Below are 22,999 nucleotides of genomic sequence, written 5' to 3' on the forward strand. Positions count from 1 at the left end.
CACCTTCATATGTTGTTTACTTGTATTTGTTTACTTCCTCAATGTTGTAAGTGGTAACTAGCATCTTCATGTTATTCTTTCTTTCTCATATCTATCCCTCGTAGAGCCACGTGGATCCTGGTTTTGGCCTTTATTACATTTAGTTTTTGATCACGCCGCATGGTTCGACGCGGCGTACTGCACATCCAAAGTGTGCTCCCGGTGAGTGCGCGATCTCGCATTGAGGCATAAATAAGTAGGAGCACGTCTTGTACCTCGCGTCCATCACCATGTGACCTGCCGAGCACATATGCTCTTCACACTCACAGTGCTGCTATACAGTGCCATGCTCTGGACTCCCTCTTCCAGTATGACTGAGCACGCTACCAATTATCAGACATGCTGACTCGCGGTCCTGAGGTACATTTTAAAATTTGTAGAAGAAGTTTCCTTATATTGAAAAGCTTTCGCGGGAGTAAGCTGCTTTTACCATGCCTTCCAGGTAGAGGAAGCATGTATGCAAACCTTCATAAAATCTACAATGAAAGGTTGCATCCCTGGCTAGCGACAACTAACGGTGATTCGACAAGTAGATATCCTTCGCTCCTTCGGGTATACGATATTCTGGCTCTTGTTGCCAGATAAAGCTTTCAGAACGGGTGAGGAAATAGCCATTCGGGTTTGAGGACTCCCATTTCCTGGTCTCCGGGCCTGCAGCTCGTACTTGTAATGGGTGTACCCCCAGAACCAGTCGCTCCATCGGTCTGTAAAGACTCTGCTGGTGGTTTGCTTATTGACGCGGGGAGAGGTACGAGCCCACACATATTGTCAAAATCTTGTTTGTGCATACATTCGGTACAGCTTTGGTTATCTCACTTTCGTGCCTAGATCAAAGCCAGCAAGAGAACAGAGGTCACGATAGGTAAAGCAAGAACATGCTGCTTCACATTGACCAAAGTGGGGACATATATTCTTGTCGTGTCTCAAGTCATCAATAGTCGGTGTTTTATACATAATCGACAAATTATGGGAGGCTGGGACTTGAAAGCCAGGGTTTTGGATAGACTTTCCATAGCCCATTCGCCTTTCAAATTCGGATGACAGAGATCGATGTTCAAGAGACAAATCAAAGAGCCCTTCAAACTGCCGCTGCATGACGTTTATTGCAAAACTGATCGAGAACCCCACAGAGTTTTAAGATGGACGGAATAACCAATCCGTTTCGGGCGTCGGAATAAGATAATTCGTAATGTTGAACTCATTCGCATTAGCATGCCCATCAACAACAGAACCGGTGGGCTGCGCAGAGCCAACATCCGTCAATCCATGAATAGACATAGGATTCGACACATGGTCCGATATCTCCAAAGCAGAAGGCGCAGCCCCGGATTCAGGCGCACGAGCAGGAGGGACACGAGGGACATTAAAGAAGCCAAAGACATCGAGGTACTCGAGCTCATTAGGCGCCAGACTGCGCGGCTGCATAACCGGTTGATGGGACCGATGCTGGCTTCCACTTTCAGCAGGCGACTCACGTGGTTGGCGTGAAATCAGGAAATCCAGATCGAATGCACAGCGACGCATGTCAGCTAGGATTTTGACGGTTGATGGTGTTGATCGTTCGCCGTCTAGTGCGATTGATTGTTGATACTCGTTGTATTCGTCCAGGACGCGTTGGAGGATGCTGCTGTAGCGTTCTGCTACTTTCCAGTATTTGCCTAGCTGAAAGAGGGTGTCGACGAAGAAAAGGATGTCTGCGCTGACTGTGTGGGCGATTGTGGAGCCGTGAACTAGGAGTAGACGGGCTGAGACCCAGAGGGTGAAGGCGAACGGTGGACCCATCTTGTCTAGCATGTTGTGCTCTACGACAAAGCGGGTTACTGAGAGGATGTTCTCGACGGCTAGGAGACAGCGCTGGCTGGCGCTGTAGGAGGGTGTGAAGATTGGAGAGCGGGTTGTTGGGTATGCTGCAGATGAGTGCAGACGGATCACAGCTCTATGAACCTGTCAGTTATTTCGCCTCAAAAGAATGTGGTTATGTTGACTCACGTTTGATAGGTGGCATGTAGTTGCACCCAGTCACTGTGTGGGGCGCGACCATTCTTCGGTCCGCTGAAAAGTCGAGAAGAATTCTCGTATGCATACTCTGCTGGAAGATTAAACTCCCACGATGTGAGCTCACTATCAAGCTTGCGATAGGTAGCCTGCCATTCCTCGACATCGGAGAGAGCTCCGATATCTACAGGACGTTTCAGGAACAGATGAATTCGCGAGAGGATCCCCAGGATCTCCATATAAAGGCCGAAACAACCGACATTCTCTGCATGACTGAGATAATCTGCGCGGTCACTGTTATAATGGAACCAGCGTGTCTCGACAGGCTGGTTTTTCATGAAGTAATCATCTTTGCAAGGGAGCTTTCGGTCAATGTCTCTGTCGTCAAGGGCAAAGTTGAATGCTGTTGCTAAAGTGGAATATCGGTCCAGCAGGTAAACCATCCAGAACAAGCGACGTCTGCTTTCGTCTTCAATCCATGAGTCTGGCTCCGACAACGTGACGGCTCTGAGGGTATAGATAGAGGGGTAGACGGGGTTGATAAGGGAAGATTTTGATTCCACAGCCAGTCCCAACTGGACCACCGATCGAGTGATCAAGGCAAGCAGCTTCCAGCCAGGAGGACCATTGGAAGACCCAACCAGATCGATGGCCAGAATAACAAGAGCTTGAAGGGCTTTGACAGATGAATTTTCCAGGCCATATAGAAGAACCTTTTGTTTAGATGAGTCGTGATAGCGTTTCCGGTTCTGGTCGTTTAACCTGGTATCAGAAGAAAATCGCAGCGTTGTGGCCACTATGGCATAAAGAACCATCCGGTCTGCTTCGTCCAGTGGCGATGGGCCAAAGAAGGTATCCAGCGTCGTCCGCCGGTGGAGTATGGGACACCAGGAATTGATATGCTCAAAATAGAGATCCACCAAAGCGTACAAGAGGTCGTAAGGTGGCAGATCAAGATCCGGATCAGCGAAAGACTGTTCCTGATTTGAGAATATATTGACCGGGACCTTCAGGGACGATTCATTCCCCGTGTAATCCTGCTGTGGATTTGAAGCCTGTAACAACGGGCCTACTGGAGCCGCATGCATGCCATTTTGCATGTGGCTCTGTGCTGCATTCCTTACTGATGAATCAGATGGACTGGTGATAGACAAATCTGCACGTCGAGAAGGCAGTGTTACTGCAGATCCAGGGTCATTAAAGTAGTGAGCAGTACGCGGACTGGGGCCATGGGCTGCTGATGGCTCCGATGGAGAGCTATATGAAAGGGGTCCTGCATGAGGCAGCTCATGACCCATTGCGTTCTGATTCTGCAGGATATGCATCTCAATGAGGCGTGCTTGCGATTGGATGATATCTTCCAACCGATCTGATGCACGAATTAGACGGGAAAGTGGCGATGTTGCAATAAGACTTACCGAGTCGTTGCTCCAATTCTTTTCCATACCCAGCCCGCAGGCCAGGCTTTTTTCGTTCTCTATATTCGCATAGCTGGCCGTTGCGGGTACACCACCCACAGCTCGGCTGCACTCGGTCTGCTCAGTGTATGTTAGAAACAAGTCTATTTAATAAAATCTATATCGTACATACCGCATTTGACCTTTCGCTGCTTGCAAAGCTCGCATCTTCATAGGGTTAGTCAGGTCACACTTGGAAGACAGGGAGCCGTTCGGCCGAGGCGTTTCAGTACGCACGAGACAGTTAGAGGACGTTTCCGTTTCAGAGCTCTCGGGCCAGATCCATTTCCGACATGGTCATTATCGGAGTCGGCAGCAGAGGAATACTCTGCGCTATCTCTGTCTGGATCACCGAAGTGCTGATTGGAGGACGGGGTCTCCTGGGCGGGTAGTGCAGGGTTCGGCATTTTGATTCAGCGAGATGCGCCCTATTAGGGACCGAGCATGATGCAACTGGATACACGGTGGAATCTCCGATATGGCTAGATGGACAAAGGGGAAGAATTGATAAACGCGGCGATCGTCCGACAGAATCGAAGCCGAGGGAAAAGTGGAAGTTGCGCCTCAGGCAGAAACCGGGGCACCCCGCGTTTCTCCACTTTGGAAACTGCCTCGTGATTCACGGGATATTGTGTATAGTGGCATGTTGTAAGCATAATAGCTGGTTATTGTGGCAGGATATAGTAGATTAGAACTATTGTTGTGTAAAAATGCCAGTAACTATGGTATGTGGAAATATATAGTGGAGTATAAGCATACGGAGCATGCGGAGTACATAGCGACTATGTACAATATAAGTATATCGAAACTACCTCGAAGCAAGAGCAAAAAGAAAGAGATATAAACAACAAGCCATTACCAATTACGCAGAAAGTACAGTAGAAACAAACGTAAGCAGTGCATATGCAAGTCCCCGGATATCCATGCAGAAATTCTCCGTATCGCCGCTCGGTACATTCTCTCCCCCGAGGTCTCGGGTTCCCTCCGGCGCGAGTCCGTTGAAATAGTCTCAGCTCCCCGCACATTATTTTGTTTCTTCTCTTCTTTCTATCTTCAAGTCAGTCGGTTTTCTCGAATCTTGCGTGTTCACATATTGCATCATGGGTTCAACAACGGAATTCCCCCGCATCAAGGAGGTTCGCACCTTCATCATCGACGGTGTTGGCTCCGGCGGTGACTACCACAATGTACGAATTTGCTTTATTTCTTCATCAAATTGAGAGTCAAGGTGCTAACTACCTGTATAGGTCAAGGGAGGCCACTGGCTGGTCGACAGCAACATCTCTACCCCTATGACTAAGTGGGCGCAGTTCCGCGGCTCGCGTACCTCATGGGGTATCAACGTGCTGGGTTCATTCTGCGTGGAGATTGAGGCCACTGATGGCACCAAGGGCTTCGCGACTGGTTTCGGTGGCCCTCCTGCCTGCTGGTTGACACAGCAGCATTTCAACCGTTTCTTGGTTGGCGCCGGTGCGTATCGAATATTCAATATATAGATCGCAAACACTAACGCATTACATGCAACAGATCCCCGCGACACCAACGACCTCTTTGAGAAGATGTACCGCGCCTCCATGTTCTACGGCCGCAAGGGTCTGCCCGTCGCCGTAATCTCAGTCATCGACTTGGCCTTATGGGATCTGCAGGGTAAGATCCGCAAGGAGCCCGTTTACAAGATGATCGGTGGTGCCACTCGCACAAGACTGGACTTCTACTGCACCGGTCCCCAGCCTGGCTCAGCCAAGGCTGCCGGCTTCGTCGGTGCAAAGGTTGCCCTGCCCCACGGTCCTGACGAAGGCACCGCGGGTCTGCTCAAGAACGTCGAATACCTGAAGAAGCAGCGCGAAGCCGTCGGCCCTGACTACCCTCTCCGTGTCGACTGCTACATGTCCCTGACTGTCCCCTACACAATCCAACTGGTCAAGCGCTGTGAGGCCATTGGCCTTGATATCGACTGGTGGGAAGAGTGCCTTTCCCCCGATGACTTCGACGGCCATGCGCTTCTCAAGCAGGCCCACCCCACTGTCAAGTTCACCACCGGTGAGCACGAGTACTCCCGCTACGGTTTCCGCAAGCTGGTTGAGGGTCGCAATCTCGACATCCTCCAGCCCGATGTCATGTGGGTTGGTGGTATGACCGAGCTGCTCAAGGTCTCCGCCATGGCTGCCGCTTACGATCTCCCCGTTGTGCCTCACGCCTCCGGTCCTTACTCCTACCACTTCGTTGTCTCCCAGTCCAACAGTCCTTTCCAGGAGTACCTGGCCAACTCTGCTGATGGCCACACCGTCGAGCCTGTCTTTGGTAACCTGTTCTTGAACGAGCCCATTCCCACCAAGGGCTACCTTGATGTCTCTATTCTGGACAAACCTGGATTCGGTCTGGAACTTAACCCGGCTGCTCCTTTGATCCCCGCCGCTGCTATTCTTACTCCGGCTCCTCAGAAGTCCCTGCGCGCTCCTGACAACGAGGAGGCCGCCAATGGCTCTGCTTAAATATTTGTCTGCGATGGAATTTTGAACGAATCTTTTTTGCTGTCCTTGTTCGTTCCATGTTCAAAGGCTATTTACCCGCTACACGAAATTCATGTACATAAGATCAATTCATCCAATAGATTGAGATTTAAGGATGCACGTTTTACGCAAACTTGTATTAGTCATTGGCCGGCCTCACGAGTCAAGGCAATGGGAAATTTCTTTCTTTTTCTTTTTTTCCCCCCTTGTCTTAACCGTTTAGCGTAGCGTACTCTGTCACTGAACTTTTTAAGTCCCGGACTTCCTTGCCCGAGATACAACAGAATTATATTTTTACGGTAGAAACTGCGTTGTGCCGGCAATACAGTATTGCCCCATTTAGATCGTGTTCATAGTACTACCATGGTGATACGTATACGGTACATATACTATATTTCACTAGTCGCTCACATACCTGCAGTTGCATACATTGGAATCTGAGATAAGCAGACCTACGCACGAGACGAACCAGGCGCACCAGCTAAGCCAGGATGAGCAAAGCCATCGAACTCCGCACAAGACGGCTTGACAGAACCAGCGGTCTGGCTAGAAGGGTCGTAGCAGTTTTGCGGTTGGGCAGTGGTGCCATCGATACCCATGGCACTGACTCCCATAGTGAAGTAGTCGGCAAATTGAGCCCCGTACTTGATATGCAAGTTTTTGTTGGTGTCATAAATGTGACTGACGAGAAGTGGTTGCTTGTTGTTGTCTTTTAGGCCCTTGGGCACCTCAATCTTGATCCTGAGACCAGCTTTGGTTTTTATATCGCCACGCTGCCACCGGAAGACCTTATCTGGATTTTCAATATCCTTGAGATCAGTCGGGGCGCCGTCGTTTGTACCGTTCATGTCGAACTTAAAGCTTCTCGTGTCGAAATCTCGGATGTACAGCGCAACCGGCTCGGCCACGGTGAGATTTGCGCCGTCTCGAGCGAGCGAGTTGATAGCCGCTCCGATCTGGTCGTGTCAGCACACCTAGGGCTATATGGAAAGTATTGAAAGCATCTTACCGATGGATCGGAGTTTCTGCCTGGGTTACCGTACTTGGAACAGTTGATCAGCTCATCCGCGTCTGTGATTGTCTTGCCCTTGTCATTCTTGCGGATGACGGTAGCCTGTGCAGCGATGTCAACCTCGGCGGACAGTGTGTTGTTCGGCTGGATTAAGTGAGCGATTGCGCCTGTGGTACTGAGTAGATTCCAGACATTTGCTGGATTGTATACTTCGTTTCCTGTCTCGTAGTCCTTCAGAAAGAAATCACTGTCCACCATGTCACTGGCAAACCCAGAGTTGAGGTCTTTCATCAGCTTGAGAAAGTCGGCTTTCTGGCAACTAGCGAGGAATTGCCAATACTATCTATTGTCAATTGTTCTGTCAATATGATCAAAAGGCAGTGTGGCACGTACCTCGGGTCCCTCAGCGGTAAAGGTCACACTGTGGATGTCCCCAGTGTACTTTCTGGCGCCTCGACTAACAGACCACTCCAAATACTCGTCCTGGACTACACGAGAAGAATCTGCAATCGCCCACCGCACGGCATCGCTCTGATATGAATTTCTGATCTGTATCTAGTTAGCGCGCAAGTTGTTCCGAATCTAGGGTTCGAACTGACCACTTTAGGAAATGCATTCCATTCGACGGCTTTCGGCGAATCGTCTGGATTAAAGGGTGTCTTGGTACCGTCGAAGAATTGAGTCAACGGGGTACGACCTTTCCCGACAATTTTGGGATCAGCATCGATTTCACCCTGCATCCAGGTTGAAATGAATTCCTTGGACCACTTCTCCTTGTTGGGCTCGGTGAGGTCAGGAAGGTTGCCTGGAGGCTCATGCCTTTTAAGCACGGTGTCTTTCTTCGGGGCCATGATGTTGTGTTGATGGAGCGTTTTGATGTTGGAGAGACAATGAGAGCACCTGTCTTTATAGATACTCCGGTACCTTTGCCAGTAGACCAGTGACCCTGTTTAGTCAAGAATTCTGAGCTCTTCTGTCTACAGTGAGCCATTTTTCGTTGTCGTCGTACGCCTGAAATTGCCCGACTGCCGAAATTATTATCCACAGAGGGTATTTGCTGGTTATGATGGGAGTTCAGCTTGTCGTTACATTGCAGCTCAGCTGCACTTTTTGTCCAGACCCGTCGAGCAGCCAGCGTTCAAACCATCACAGTTAGCGCTGACTACGTCGTAGGCAACGATGGACATTTCCGAGGATGTTTCATTGGCAGCGCTTCGGTGCCTAGCTCATGATCGCAGTTCGCATTACATAGTATTAGAGAACGTGCAGCTAAAGGACAAGTTTTCGTGCGGTGAATGTCAACAACGCATGCATGCATAACTCCGAACGCGGAAAACCCGAAGATCATCTGTAAAGGATATGCAGGAAACATGCATGATGTCCTCGGGAGTTCTTGGTCATCTCTGCGTTCCTATCTTGGCGCCATGCAGGTTGATTTGTGAAAGTTATTACAAACTTCCTTAATACCCTCGGCTGACAATTCTATGCTATCTAAAGGTGGGCTTGTAGCTGTGATTGGGGAAATATCATGTCAAATATACACCAATCAGATTATTGACGATCGTCAGCTCGCTATCACACATCACAGCTGAGATATATATGTATTCTTCATCGCCATTTACGATTTCCATTGTCGAGCATACTTCCAAGTCCATTTCATCAGAATTCAGTCTCAAAATGACGACATCAGAAATTTGGCATCGCCAGTTCACCAGAGTTTCTCGTTGGGATAATGATACTTTGTTTACAGCTGAGCAGCAGCAGAAACTCCAAGATAAATTTGGCCAGTTTCTCCAGCGGGACTTGCACTGGACTCTCAATACATTGGACGGAATACTTTCCTACTATTATAGTAAGTTTTACTTCGGATGCTCAAGACGATATGTCACATACTAATTGGTTCTAGACCAGTCCGAGGCGTCGTCGAAAGCATGCAATCTGAGAATGTTTATGATTGCAGACGGCGCCCATGTGGATCGCTCAGGATTGCCTAATAACGGAGAAGGCTGGTTCAATCCTCACTGCCGTATACTTGGAGTCGTCGACTTCAAGCCCCAGGGCGACATTATTTTCATTGTTGGTTCAGACGACGTACACAATCCAAAGCGTTTCGTGCAAGTCGCCAGTTGGGATGAAAAGACCTTCCACTATTACGCCGTATGGATCCTTTCTCCGCGTCAAGGTCAGGGCCTAACCATGTATAGATTGAAGACATTAACGGTGACAAGGAAAACAGAAAATGGACATACCAAGGCAACGCATACAATGCATTTACGGACGGGTCATCTTACGACATGTCATATCTTGGTCCTTTTAATGGTCATGTCAACGGACCATGTATCATGAAAGAGATTCACGAGTTGGTCTCCATTCGCATTCCAAGTTCCCTTCCGTAACTGATGATGTCGCAGCCCTTGGTACCACTGGAAGACGGATAGGACCGACCTGAAACAATGCCTCAGTGTAGACCAGGCCAAGCGTTTCAAGCAACTACCATATCTCTCTCCCTCCTCCTGGAATTTGTTAGGCAACGTAAAGAGTGCCGAAGGGCTAGAGGGAGACATTATCAAGGTTCTGGTTACCAGGTGGTTTCAGTTGCACCATGACAACGACTTCAAAGAGAATAATGGCAAGTATAAGTCTCAGCCGGCCAACCTGCACCGCTGGATGGCTCACTTGCTGCTCACGACCACCATCAATATCGCGACTGGCGCCAAAGTAGTTACCTTTTTCGCGGAGAACCCATCAGCAGATGCTCTGCCTTTTCGAGCCCCCCATGATCTCTTTATGAACTTTGAGCTTTTGCTAGAAAGCAGATTCGATGAAATTAATGTACGTCTGTGGATATCCTCACATCTGCCCGTCAAGCTACTGACACGAAATTAGGACCCCATGGCGCATTTCTCCCCGGAGTTCAAATATGAAGACTACCAAAAAGCCGTCAAATATCTGAAACTTGGACTCTTACAGGAATGGTCTTCAGATTCAGCAGATCCAGTTCCGTCAGGTGTAAAAGTGGTGGAGCTTCCCAAGGGTACTCTCGGCGGCGGCAAGCAGACAGAGGCGTACGATATCACTCAATTCCTGGTGGTTAACGAGAACATAGAGGGCGACCAGATGTACTTTATCGCCCTGCAGACCTCCTTCGAGGATTCAATGGGCGTGCTGAACCTGCCCGACAATCTCGTCAGTCAAAAGCTCCTCCGCTCCATCCTCCTTCTCGACTTCTACAACCCAGTCTACAGCTGGCGTCGTGGCGTGCTAATGCAGTATCTCCCACAAACAACAACTCTTGTCGATGGAAGCTATGACATGGAGGCCGCATTCGTCGACAAAATTCGACACTCCCTACACGCCTCAGAGGCCAATTCCCCCGAATCCCAATTCCTTACTCTGTACGACAAACCTTTATCGAACGAGGACATTATGTCTACCTTCCGATCCTACCTGGACAAAGTGACCTACAGAATCAAGACCACTGAGGGATTAACCGACTACATGAGTCTGGCCGAGTCTCGCCGCCGGATATACCGACCTCTGCCTGTGGACGAGTTTGGGATGACGCTTCCGTATGCGCTTGGGCTACCGCCTACTTGGAAGCTCATCGAGATGACAGAAGAAGCGACTGTAACGGAGATCCCAGAACGTGGGCTCAAGTTTTTGAATTGTTGGACGGGCACGCTGCATGGGTTTGATCCCAAGTTGTTGCCGCCGGATGGTTGTTATGCCCAGGCGAGGGGTGGGAGGTGTCCTAGAGGGTAGTGTTGTCTTTGACACTCCATGACGGCAAGCATAACTGGGAGAATTAGGGTTAGTCGTATCATTTACTCTAGCAGATACCGCCGCACCTGCTAAATACGCAAATAAATACCGGGGAAAATACATGGACAGTTCAATGTTTTGTCAGTATTAAGTCAAACATACGTAGACCGCCCTAGGGCGGTCGTAGCATCTTGGCAAGAAAGCCCTGGAAGACGTGGCACATGCCCCTCGTGGGGTTCCCCACACTCGGGGCAACATCATCACGAATCCCCGAGATCTTATCGGAGAGAAACTTCACATGGACACAGCCCACCTTGAGTCTTGCAATTGAACTTCCTCACTCTCGCATTAACCTCTTCGGAATGCCTCTCCCTCAGTTACTAGTTGGCAAGGTTGCCGCCATCACCGGTGGTCTCACGGGAATCGGACGAGTAAGCTCTCCCCGCTTGTCCATAATTTCAAAGAACATACCTATTCAGTTCAGAAGGAGCCACGCCTAACAAGCAGTCCCACAGGCAATTGCCCTTGACTATCTCCGCCACGGAGCCAATGTCTCAATCAGTCACCTTGGCGGTGCAAAGGAAGACACACTCCTGGAAGCCCTGCGGAAAGATGTGAACGAGATCGAAGCCGGGGCCGCCGAGACCCGTTTCCTCACAGTATCAGGTGACATCTCCCAGCCCGAGACTGGTCAGCACTTTGTCGCAAAGACAGTCGAGAAGTTCGGTCGTCTAGATGTATTCGTGAGCAACGCAGGCGTGTGCCAATTTGCAGAATTCCTAGAGTGAGATTTCCCCGCTTGCCAGCATACCCATACCTATTCGAGCCCCCCCCCCCTCCTCTCCTAACTGAATTATCCCTGGCTAACGTAAATCCAGACTCGAACCCTCCCTCCTAAACCAAACAATCTCAACGAACCTCTCAGGCGCCTTCTACGCCACCCAAGCCGCCGCCCGACAAATGGCACAGGCGCAATCCCCGCCCGGCGGTTCAATCATCGGCGTGAGCTCCATCTCCGCGCTTGTCGGCGGCGGCCAGCAGACTCACTACACGCCCACCAAGGCTGGCGTGCTAAGTCTTATGCAGTCATGCGCGGTGGCGCTGGGTAAGTATGGCATTCGTTGTAATGCGTTGTTGCCTGGGACTATTCGTACGCAGCTTAATGAGGAGGACATGAAGGATCCTGTTAAGAGGGCTTATATGGAGGGTCGGATTCCTCTTGGAAGACTTGGGCAGCCGCCTGATTTGGCTGGGCCGGCTGTTTTCTTGGCTTGCGAAGAGTTAAGTAGTTATGTGGTAAGTTTTTCTTCCTTTCGTTTTGTGGTGTGATGGACGCTGACTTTGCTGTTGGATAGACTGGTGCGCAGTTATTGGTTGATGGTGGATTGTTCGTCAATCTGCAATAAGAAGTATGGATATATATATATAGCTACACCAATGACAATCACACATTCACATTAATCTCAACCACGAACACCCGGGTATCCAATCATATAAGCATTTATAGCAACCCTCGCCCAAACATCCGCCTTCTCATTCCCTGACAAACCTCTCCGCTCTAAAATCTCCTCAACAACCCGCCTCCAGCGGCCCCACGAGACATCATTCCCACCACCACCAACATTGCAAACCGGCCAATCCGATCCATACATGACACGCTCCGCACCAAACGCATCAAAGACAGCATCTGTCCAGGGCCGGACACGCTCAACAATAGCCTCGAAATCAGGCTCAGACTGCCCAGCCAGAGGTTCAATCTCAGAAAACGCCCCGGAAAGCTTCATATAAGTCTTCGGGTGAGCCCGAGCCATCTTCGTAATAAGATCTTTCCACTCCAAGAACTCAGGATGAGAGCGAACAGAAGCAGGCGGGAGACGGAGATTAGGCTTGCACATATGGTCTGAACAAGCAAGTTAGCAAACACCATCAAAGAACAAAAGAACAGGACATAAACATACTAATAATAATAGTAACAGCCTCCCTCCCGTCCGTAACCCCCTCATAAACCCTCCCCATCATCTCAACCGCCTCCCTCAACTGCCCCAACCCCCCTGACCTAGCATCAACCCCAAGATCAAACGTCAGCCCCAACCTCCCAAGCCACCTCAGACTCCCCACAAAGCCATCCTGAAGCATCGTCCCGGCAGGTTTATCCTGCACGAGATACCGCACACCACGGACCTTCGCCCACACCTCACCCATCCGCACCCGCTCCCGCACTAGATCCAAATATTGTTCCAATACATCTTGCCCGCCGGGGATAGGTGCCCATGGTATAATTCCCCAACAGAGTTCTTTATCTTCTGGGCTGTGGCCTTCGCCGGCGATTGGTTCGCCTAGCGCTATGCGTGTTAGGAGGGAGACTTCGTCTAGGGCGTGGGTCCAGCCGTGAATTGGGGTTGAGGTGAATGTTGAGGTGGGTGATTCTGTTACCGATGAGAGGCGGTCTGTTTCGAGGAATATGAAGCCGCGGAGGGCTGATGCGTTGGATTTGGTGGCTTGCTTGTATTCATCTATGCTGTGTTGTTTGCCAAGGGGGTTGGAGTCGCTGTGCCAGGATAGGGTCTTTAGATGTGTTGCTGGGAAGAGGTGGATGTGGGAGTCCACGATTGGGAATTGCCCTGTCGAGCTCATTTTTCGGCTTCTATGGCCCTCTTTCTTTTGCTGTGCTATGTTTTGGAGTTGGTTGTTATCTGACGGGAAGTGCGGGGTTGATGCTTACCATGCGCTTTAAACGCCCGGAAGGTTGGAAAGTACCACGATGTGGGTTTTCTGTGATATGGGAGAAAGGAGAGAGATCCTATGGAGAGTGGATGTTTGGCGTAATTGCTCGGTGGATGTTGTCCCGAGTCCGGAGGAATCATAAACCCGTCCTTACGGAGGGAGTAGATTGATTCACTAGTATTGTCGATTTCACGCAGTAACTCACAACCCTGTTTTTGTTCAGCCCTACGGAGTAGAACGCAATCGGTTTAAACCTATGGGAATAGCAGAGTTTTCTACTTACCCCTTGAATCGATATCTGCTCTTTCAAGTGTGCAATTCTTGCTACAGGCAGCTTTCCCCCGTATAGTTCTTTGCTGCAGAGGGGTAAACACGACATGATTTATACACCTTGCTCTATTTTATACCCGTGACGACACATTACCGCACAACCCCGGAACAGATATTGAATACAGACTATCTATCTTGGATTTAGCGTACCATGTGAGTTGGGGTTGAAGGAGCTTTTCTATATTTTCCTAATCGGGATGGCAAAACCAACCCTCTATCAGCAACTTTAACCTTACTTTTGCAACCACCCCACCGAAACAACCTAGTGATAGTTAACTGTGTTCGGCCGTACCGTGCAGAGAGAGCTGCGAGTTCGACCCGAACCTCGGAGCTCCCAGTGGGGATTTTTTTATTTTATTTTATTTCCTTTTCAGGACACCACGTGGCAGTGGAGCACTAGTTTTTCAAACATGGTAGGCGATAGCGGTCGCCACTGTATAATACTCTACGATGTATCACGCCACCGCTTGCTAAAGGCAGGCTCCCATACTATATATGCATATCAAAAGTATACAGTACACTACAAACCAGACGAAGTACCATCTCCATGAAAGAAGGAAATTCATATGCAGAGGAATCAGAGTATACATATACCAAGTGCAGACAAGCACAAGGGCAAAGAAAGAAGGGAATGCATAAGAAACATAACAAAAAAGGTAGGAAACAAAATCCAAATTCAAAAAGCGGAACGAAAAGGGACGTGAACAATCCCCCCAACTGCGGGTAGTACAAGACAGAAAGGGAGAAGGGTATGTAATGCATACATGCCTCGCAAGGGACATGAAGTAAAAGGTAAAGATTAAAAAGAAAAGGCAAACAAACAAGCAAAACAAGCTGAAATCAAGTTCCAAAACGCAACTCCATGGGTCGTTTCTGCCATGTCTCAGTTTCTGAAGAAGAGATATGTATGTAATGCAAATGTTCTTTCTCCAGTCCGAGACAGGACAAATGGCTCCCGTTTCGATCTATACAAAAGAGTTTCCCAGCGTATTCCGTGATCCGTCAGTCCTCACCAGCAGGTAGGCAAGGCGTTACAATTTAATCGTCCATAGGCTTATCCTCTAGAGTGACCCTGTTAGGCTCACTCTCGGCGATACTGCTGCGGTTGCTATCCGTTCCGCTAGCGCCGACAGCCGAGCCAGTAGGGAAGTTGGATAAGCTACCGAGACCCGGCTTGCGGGTGTAGCGACCACCAGCGGAGCGGGGGATAGAGTTACGCTTATCGAACTCGGCGGATTGAGCGGATGGGGTCGGGGTTGGAGTTGGGGAGCCGTCGGAGGCGGTTTCGGGAATAGGAGGGGGACTTGGCGAGTCGGAGTAGCCACTTGTGCTGGCGGCGATTGAGTCTGGGGATTCAGTTGAGGCGCCGTTGGTGACTGTTTCCGTCATTTGGGTGTCCACTGTGGGTGCGTTCTCGGAGGCAGTGGGGGATCCGCTGCTTGTTGGCACGTCCAGACTAGGGCCGCGAGTGGCTCTGCGGTCTGAGGGGCTGTTGACGTTGATTGGGAACCGGCCAGTCTCTGATGCTCCGCTGGAGCGGTCACGTCGGTGTCTTTGGCGGGCGGCGGGGCTGGTGGCTCGGCTGCGGTTGACAATGGCACGCTGGCGGGCCTCCATTGCTGCACGACGGTTGCTCTCATCTGTGCTGATGGCGCGGGGGCGGTTCGAGCCGGAGCTGCTGAGTCCGAGGGCACTCGACTGGCGTTTCAGTTCGCCAAAGATGGCATCCTTGTGGGCGAACAGGTCGCGGATAAGACGATAGCTGTGGCGCTCGTTCATGGTCAGGGCGTTCTCTACGCGAGGGCGAAGAATGCAAGAAGCAAAAGTCTGAGCCAACAAAGTGACGTATTCTTCGTCGGCAGAGGTCAAATCAATCAGGCGCGTGAAATGAGTCATAATGGCATCAAGCGTAGCGATGTTGACGAGACGGAGTTGTCCAAGGGTGCTCTGCAGAACCTTGATTCGTCCGTCTTCCGTGGTCTCGTTAGCGGTGGTGGAGTAGATCGTTTTCACAATTTCGTAAACTTGGGAGGAAACCAGGGAGTCTATTGGGGTCAGTCGATGTGCAAATCAAGTTGGTAGAAAACAACAAACCTGGCAGTTCAAGCAGGTACAATCTCAGAACGCTGGCAATGACGGGAATTTGGAATTGTGGCAGGACCTCCTTGTAGTCGGCCTTGCTGTTGTTCAATATAGCACGAAGCTTGTGGGTCTTGTCCAGGCCAACATCAGTCAGCCAGATCATTCGCCTTGCCTCGTCGCCTTCTAGTTCGGGGTAGCGGTTATCGAGGTAGGTCAAAATGGTGGTGACGAGAATAGGGACACGCTTGCGATCGACGCGGGCTCTGGCCTCAAGGTCAACACCAAAGTTCTGTTCTTCAACGGAACCGTAATAGTTTTCGTATGCCTGAATTTTAGGCACAAATCCACCAGTACGGTAGTTCTCCAGCAGATATCTCAAGTCACCAAGAGGCTGAATAGTCTCCTGGTACAGCATCATATGATCAACCGTGCTCTGCAGGTTTGGGATGACATTGCTGATAGCGCCAGAGAAATCGAGAACAACGGCCTTGATAGCCTTAAGACGATCCAGTTCGCACTGCTCCATATACTTGAGCTGGTCAATGATCTCTTCCTCAAGACGGCAGCGGATCTGGTCAAGCTTGCGCACGGCAACCTTATACCGCTCATCGGCTTCGAGGGCTTCTCTGCGGAGCTTCTCTGAAGGTGTCTCGTTCGGGTAGGGGTTGTTGAGGGGGTTCCAGCCTGAAAGCATCTCAGAGACAGATGCAATGGGAGAGTCGGCGTTGCTGCCGTCTTCGCTGGATGCCATGGAAGTAACACGCATGAGAGGCTTCTTCTTCTCGGGGATACCGGTAAGCTGGAAGACCTTAGGACGCCATTGGTAGTTCATCTTGGAGCTGTTGGCAAAGACATTGCCCATGTTTCCAACCAAACGAAGAAGACCATTGTCCACCATATCCTGACCAATCCGCTCTACTTGGGCGAGGTTATCGGCCTCCATATAGGTCTGGATGTATTGCGCAATGTCCGCACCGGTAGAAACATTCAGATACGTTCCGATAATAGGAACCTTGGCCTCGCCAAGCTTGATGTTGTGAAGCATATGAGAGAGCAACTGCTTGATCTGGTCCGGCGAGAAAATGCGCTCGCCCAACTCAATAGGATCCTCATCAGGCTCCTCTTCAGCAGGCAAAACAATCTTGGGGGAGGCTGGACCTTAGGACTCGTTTCGGGATCCTGGAAGGCAAGCTTATTCTCTTCCTCCAGATCCTCAACAACACGACACTTATTGAAATAAGTACTGCGCAGTTTCCGCACCAAATCCGCCTGTTTCGTGTGTTCCTTGATGCGCGACTGGAGCAGATCATGCGAATACTGAACACGTAGATCATGCTGCTCGCCCCAGCGTCGGAATGGCGCAACGACTAATTCGCGGATATTGTTGGCGATCTTCTGGTGATTTCTCGAGGCCTCAACCATCTCGGTTCGGATTCCTTCGTATGCCTGTGGGTATCGAGATCGGTTAATATCCATCTTAGTGGCGATCCGCATGTATCTTCAACAAACCTTTCTGACACTTGCACCGTCGTCCTTGCCGAATCCTGCGGCTGTCATCCTGTCCACGCTCGGGGCAATGTCTCCCATGCGGAGACCGTACTGTTCCTCTGCATCTGCACGCATCGACGCAATGGTCAAGATTTGCCTGTTCTCCACCACGCCTTGCTGCAACTTCCCATAAAGAACGCCCAGTCCCGACGCATAGTCGGGCGTCCAGAACGAGTCTCGGAAACCAGGCATTGTAGCGGCTAGAACGTCGCTTCAGACTATCGATCGGAGACACGCAATCTGAGTAAACGGAGGAGAACGTAGAGGATGAGCGATAGCGAGTTCGGAAATGGGAGAAGATGGGAGAATTATCGAAGGGCTGATCAGAGCGGACTGTTGAGCGGCCGCTGGGGCTGTCCCGTTGTTGCGATAGGACCGAGGAAATAGAAAGCGGGCAGACAGGCAGAGTTGAAAAGTCAATCTCGAGGTTGTACGCTGGAGCGCGCATAGACCGAGAGACCGATGACGAAGCGAAGACAGATCGCTCTGGAATGCACGGGCAGGAGAGGCTAAATTAAGCGCCGAGTCGCGAAAGGGATTCCGCCGCACAAATGAGGGATAAGCCTGGGGATTCGGCAAAAGGCAGCCGCAAAAGAGAGACAAAAAGAGAGATGGAGATAGAGATGGAGATGAAGCTAGATGTTGAAGTCACCTGGTAATATTACCTTCCAGGCTGAGACCAACAAATTTCGACGCCTTGTCTCCACGTTTTATCCACATTTTACTATTTTTGGGTCTGAAAATTACTTGGCCACTGGCACTGGCTGTTGCATAAAAGGGGCACTTTCTTTGTATATGAACTATTCTTATATCTGCAATGTCTTTGGGCCCTAGGGGCGCGTATATATGCAAGTACCTACAGTAGGTACAGTAGATACAGGAACCGGGCCAGCGATCACGGGTTGCCTCAAACGCTCTCCACAAACATGCCAAGCCTTGATCGGCGCCTGAGGTTGTCAACCTTGGCTACTGTATTCTTTCTTGAGTCTACACAAAGAAGTAACATGAAATATGTTAAATTCATAGATGGTATCATTATCCTCAAGCAAAAAAAATATGGTGAGGTTGCCAAAAAAAAAAAACATAAGATGTACAGATCGGCAAAAGCCGCTCTAACAGAAGAATTTGTAAGCCTTCTTCCACTTAGGCCACTGCTTCTGCTCAGCCCGCTCCTGCTCAACAAGATGCTGAATATCAAGCTCGCGACGACCAGTGACCAGATCCACCTCATGCGAGCGAACAAATTTGGTCTTGTACCAGAACTTGTAAGGGACGTAGAAAGCGACAACAACGGGAGCGGCCAGGTAGACCGAGAAGAAGTTGTAGACAAGTTCGTTGGTAGTCATTTCGGCATAGCCGACTGGGGCAAAACCAACCCAGAATTGGGCAATCAACACCAAAATGTTGAAGATGAGGCCGATCCAGGATCCAATGACGCCGGGCTGGGAGCGGAAGGCAAGTTCGTCCAGGGAGTGGCCCTGCTGCTTCCAGGCGCGACGGAAGAGAATGTGGGCACCACATACGGAGCCCCAGGTGAAGATGGAGGACAAACCTGAAATGGCCATCATCCAGCCAAAGGCGGTAGTCTGCTTGTCGGAAGCGGCGAGGAAGCAGAGCAGACCAATGGCGGAGGCGACAAGAATGGCAGGCAGAGGACGACCCTTGCGGTCAATGTAGGCCAAGAACTTGGGGGCCTGCCCCTGCTCGGCGAGGGCAGCAAGTGTACGCGAGGATCCGTAAACGGAGGAGTTACCGACGGAGAGAACTGCTATCATGATAACGACGTTCATGATGGAAGGCAGAGCCTTGATACCGGCGTTTTCAATGGCAATGACGAAGGGGGAAGCGTGGGCGTCGGCGGAGGAGGAGCCGCTGACGAGTCTGGGCTCGTCGTAACGGACCAGGAGACCGACAAGGGTAAGGGAGACGATGTAGAACAGAGCAATACGCCAGAACACCTGCTTAACGGCTGTGGGGAGGGACTTCCGAGGGTTCGCGGTCTCAGCAGCGGCCAGACCGACCAGCTCAGTACCGGCAAAGGCGAAGGCGGCGTTGACGAAGACACTGCATAGACCCTTGAACCCGTTGTTGAAGGCACCGGGGTTGTACCAGTACTTCGCACCAATGTATCCACCCTGAGGACCACCGCCGCAGTTAATAATGATTCCGAGGATACTAGAAATGCCAGTTAGCTTGAAATCCAGAAAATAACCAGACAAATACTTACATGAAGCCCAGCACAGCAACGACCTTGATAATAGAGAAGACAAATTCGGCTTCACCATATCCTCGGACACCAAACATGTTGATCGAGACGATGAGAACCCAGAAGATGGCAACCCAAGCAGCATTGGAAACACCGGGACTCCAATAATCAACGGTGATAGAAGCAGCGACAATTTCCAACGGTAAGACGATAAGCCATTGCAAGGCATAGTTCCAACCCATAGCAAAACCCCAAGCAGGGTCGACGAAACGGGTCGAGTAGTGGGCGAAAGAACCAGCAACGGGGAACAGAACGGCCATCTCACCAAGAGCATGCACCGTACAGTAAAGCATGCATCCGATGAGAATGTAAGCGATCAAAACCGAGGCAGGACCACCGGCAGCCAAGACGGATCCCGAACCGACGAAAAGACCAGTACCTAGAGATGGTCAGTAAAGAAACAGACTAAAGCTCCGAGCCCAATGCATACCAATAGAACCACCGATAGCAATCATCTGCAGGTGACGACCCTTCAGCCGACGCTGGAGAGGGGAGTGAGCTGTGTTCTGTGCGGCGGTCTCGATGTCGAAACCAGAGCCATCGGCTCCAGCATGGCCAGTGACGGTATGGTTAGGGTCACGCTTGAAACTGTCCCAAATGCGCTGTCCCATGCCAGCCCGAGTGGGCTCCGAACTGCCATAGGCGGGGGGAGCCTCGGGTGGAGTCTGGACTGTTTGAGGCTCCTCGAACTTCTTTTCGTCCATGGTGAGGTGATGGGCAGTTGCTTATCCAATTAGAGATGGGTGGGATGTATGTAGAGGAAGGAAGGAAAGGGGCTAGGCAATTCCTCGGGTTGGGTTAGAGGAAGAAGACTAAGAAGTCAGAGCTGCACGGCGTGGAGGGGCGGGAAATGTATGGGGGAAGCGAGTATTTAAATGCGAGCCAGACCTGATTAAGATAAATTATTTACGTTCCTTTGAAAGTCATGGTCAATGTCTATCTGCGCTTAGACTAAAGTAGACTTTTGCGCTAACTACTCTTCCCATCTTCTGATAGTCTTGGCGTCCCTTGAACGCCCGGTGCCACCGTAAATTAAAATTTTTATTATTAATCTTATCATTTTGCCTTTCTATAACAAATACCCGGCTGCAGGTTGATAAGGAACACGTTCTGTTTCAGATTATAGGGAAATAAGTATTGGAACAATCAAGGTAAGTGGGACCGCACTAACTTATCTCTCGCGTGATTTAGCCCGTCAAAACGGACGATCCTACGGTATGCCCGAGCCTGGATCCTTGCTGACTCGACTTGCAGGTCATCATGGAACTGTGGTATAGTCTGAATAGAATATATTCAAGCCAATAATAATATAGTATTACCAGTAGTATACCAATAATAATATCATATATAATAATAAAAAAGGGAAAAAGAGACATCAAGCTCAGATCTAGACTAGCCCCATCAGTCCACCTCCGCACTTGATAACCGATCTTTACCCAATCCGTTTTGCGGAGATAAGCCATTGCCTCTTCCTCTTCCGCTCTCTCACACTCTCCTGGAACATTACATCTTCTATTTCCGTTTTCATATTCTAGAATCTTGGCTAAGCATACCTCATCCAATGTCATTCTCTATACAAGTACGCCGTACCAGCCTAGCCCATTATGAAGGCCTAAGGCTGCCTTCCCCTTTACCTATTGGAAGGCTTCCCGTCGGAATCCGTACCTGTGGCTCTACATCACTGCGCTATGGGCAGGAAATATGCGTGCCATGCCATATGGCTTGGGAAAGGGTGCCCCACTGAGGCTGGTGTCGACCGGATTGAGTTCCCCTAGAGACCCTCGGTACAGCATCTTGGCCATGGCCAGAGGCGAATGAGCAAGACCTCGGTCGGCCTCTCCGGATGCCTTTGACAGTGTATGGCTTTTCGCTTTCATTTTCTGTTTCTCTTCCATCTCTAATTCTCGATTTCTCGCTCTCGGATGATGCCATCAATCCCTGCGCTTAGACATTTCCCTATAAACGCATTCCATTCGCTAAGTTTCGGTCGCTCGTGGCGGTCTGCCATTGATATGCATGGAAGCACGGGAGAAGCACACCCGGCCGACTAGAGGCGCGAGGGTGTGCTAGTTTCCTTGCGGGGGAAAAGTGACTATCATGTGTTCACAGCAGATGCGGGTGATGATTGGATTAGCGTGGGTGGTTTGAGCTGCATCCTCGTATCCTCGGGCACCAGGATTGCTTTTTCACAAGCTGTGGTAGGTCCAAGATTATGCCCTCGCATTTCTAGGGGTCCGCGAATAGACTTTAGCCTTGGCGAAGGCCAAGGGATCCCTGAGATGAATCACATTCTGTGGCAAATGCGTCTCCAGATCGAAGGGCTATCATGTACATGTAGTGTTGTTCCATGCCAGTTTCCCATGGGTTAACGGGGCCATATCGTGCAGCAATTGTACAGCTGGGCAGTGACCCACACTCTTATCAGTAACCACTGGCTACGAAACATCCTCTCAATTCTAACAGACTACTCCAAGCATGAAGCTCTCTGATAGGCAACAGTGTACGACCCATATGGTCCATGCACACTTCCGGAGAATAGGAATAGGGGGCGGAAAATAAAAAGACGCAGTGTTCTCGGCCCTCAGCTTCCTACATAGGGTTGCGTGAGGTGAGCAGCCACCAAAAAGCCTCCCCCCAGACGATGGCGCGCTCTAGCGCCTATTACTGGCTGAGCTTGCGCAACTGATAGCCATGGTAGCATCGGGTCGGTGGGTTCGGCTGCCCTTTGCCTCTGAAAGGGAACCAAGGCCGTCTTTGAAGCTTGGCCCGGTATGCCTAGTCTGCCCAGCTGTCTTCCTATCGCTTCGAGGTCCCCCTAGCACAATGAAAGTGGGACTTTGGGTGGCTTTGATCATGTTCCTTGTCTTTGCTGGTTCAGCTTGAGGTGTCAGGAGACTATCTGGAGATCATGATCATGATCACCTTTGGTGGATTTAGGGGGATAGTTTATTTTGGGGGTTTCATGCCGACATGTTTGGATTAACACAGCCCCCTGGCACATGCGCATTGTGGTTTGTGTCGCCACTTCCCGCGCCACAAACTCACCCGCTCCTTCCCTGAATTCCCGTGGACTTTATTTTCTTAGGTTCTTGATTAATCAGCTTGTTCATAATCCCGACTGTTAGAGCGGCCAAGTCGGAATCCCGTATATCCCATCCGGGAGGCTTTCTGGATAACTTCATTACCCCTGGCCTACCATACCACCTATCCCATACACGAATATGCCTCAATATACTCTACAGACATATAGAGTCGACTCTAAGTACATCAAAGT

At 50.2% G+C, this 22,999-nt stretch overlaps 8 protein-coding genes across 8 annotated transcripts; 3 read left to right on the forward strand and 5 right to left on the reverse strand.

The window, feature by feature from the left end:
- Positions 1-1,173: 1,173 nt before the first annotated feature.
- N7446_001622 (putative C6 transcription factor) lies at positions 1,174-3,898 on the reverse strand (the record flags this gene model as incomplete). The annotated part of the gene is made up of 5 exons (XM_058510371.1): positions 1,174-1,975; positions 2,029-3,403; positions 3,453-3,569; positions 3,625-3,659; positions 3,729-3,898. 5 exons carry the CDS (start codon positions 3,896-3,898, stop codon positions 1,174-1,176), a joined length of 2,499 nt encoding a protein of 832 aa, XP_058375907.1.
- Positions 3,899-4,591: 693 nt separating this feature from the next.
- Positions 4,592-5,983, forward strand: N7446_001623 (L-rhamnonate dehydratase; the record flags this gene model as incomplete). The annotated part of the gene is made up of 3 exons (XM_058510372.1): positions 4,592-4,678; positions 4,739-4,961; positions 5,019-5,983. The coding sequence occupies 3 exons, from the start codon at positions 4,592-4,594 to the stop codon at positions 5,981-5,983; spliced, it is 1,275 nt and encodes a 424-aa protein (XP_058375908.1).
- A 470-nt stretch (positions 5,984-6,453) lies between these two features.
- On the reverse strand, positions 6,454-7,864 carry N7446_001624 (uncharacterized protein; the record flags this gene model as incomplete). The annotated part of the gene is made up of 4 exons (XM_058510373.1): positions 6,454-6,957; positions 7,011-7,352; positions 7,407-7,562; positions 7,613-7,864. 4 exons carry the CDS (start codon positions 7,862-7,864, stop codon positions 6,454-6,456), a joined length of 1,254 nt encoding a protein of 417 aa, XP_058375909.1.
- Positions 7,865-8,690: 826 nt separating this feature from the next.
- Positions 8,691-10,775, forward strand: N7446_001625 (uncharacterized protein; the record flags this gene model as incomplete). The annotated part of the gene is given in 5 exon segments (XM_058510374.1): positions 8,691-8,865; positions 8,920-9,170; positions 9,218-9,405; positions 9,425-9,845; positions 9,900-10,775. The coding sequence occupies 5 exon segments, from the start codon at positions 8,691-8,693 to the stop codon at positions 10,773-10,775; spliced, it is 1,911 nt and encodes a 636-aa protein (XP_058375910.1).
- A 362-nt stretch (positions 10,776-11,137) lies between these two features.
- Positions 11,138-12,181, forward strand: N7446_001626 (SDR family NAD(P)-dependent oxidoreductase; the record flags this gene model as incomplete). Its single annotated transcript, XM_058510375.1, has 4 exons — positions 11,138-11,206; positions 11,291-11,559; positions 11,654-12,071; positions 12,131-12,181. The coding sequence occupies 4 exons, from the start codon at positions 11,138-11,140 to the stop codon at positions 12,179-12,181; spliced, it is 807 nt and encodes a 268-aa protein (XP_058375911.1).
- A 57-nt stretch (positions 12,182-12,238) lies between these two features.
- Positions 12,239-13,409, reverse strand: N7446_001627 (uncharacterized protein; the record flags this gene model as incomplete). The annotated part of the gene is made up of 2 exons (XM_058510376.1): positions 12,239-12,675; positions 12,734-13,409. 2 exons carry the CDS (start codon positions 13,407-13,409, stop codon positions 12,239-12,241), a joined length of 1,113 nt encoding a protein of 370 aa, XP_058375912.1.
- Positions 13,410-14,310: 901 nt separating this feature from the next.
- On the reverse strand, positions 14,311-18,107 carry N7446_001628 (GTPase-activating protein RGD2). The gene is given in 4 exon segments (XM_058510377.1): positions 14,311-15,874; positions 15,924-17,052; positions 17,070-17,357; positions 17,421-18,107. The coding sequence occupies 4 exon segments, from the start codon at positions 17,649-17,651 to the stop codon at positions 14,868-14,870; spliced, it is 2,655 nt and encodes an 884-aa protein (XP_058375913.1). The 5' UTR covers positions 17,652-18,107; the 3' UTR covers positions 14,311-14,867.
- Positions 18,108-18,571: 464 nt separating this feature from the next.
- Positions 18,572-20,429, reverse strand: N7446_001629 (amino acid permease GAP1; the record flags this gene model as incomplete). The annotated part of the gene is made up of 3 exons (XM_058510378.1): positions 18,572-19,634; positions 19,687-20,104; positions 20,156-20,429. 3 exons carry the CDS (start codon positions 20,427-20,429, stop codon positions 18,572-18,574), a joined length of 1,755 nt encoding a protein of 584 aa, XP_058375914.1.
- Positions 20,430-22,999: the final 2,570 nt, after the last annotated feature.

This window comes from Penicillium canescens (genome assembly GCF_028828765.1).
Source record: "Penicillium canescens strain IBT 15451 chromosome Unknown utg000002l_segment0_segment0, whole genome shotgun sequence".
Lineage (NCBI taxonomy): Eukaryota > Fungi > Ascomycota > Eurotiomycetes > Eurotiales > Aspergillaceae > Penicillium > Penicillium canescens.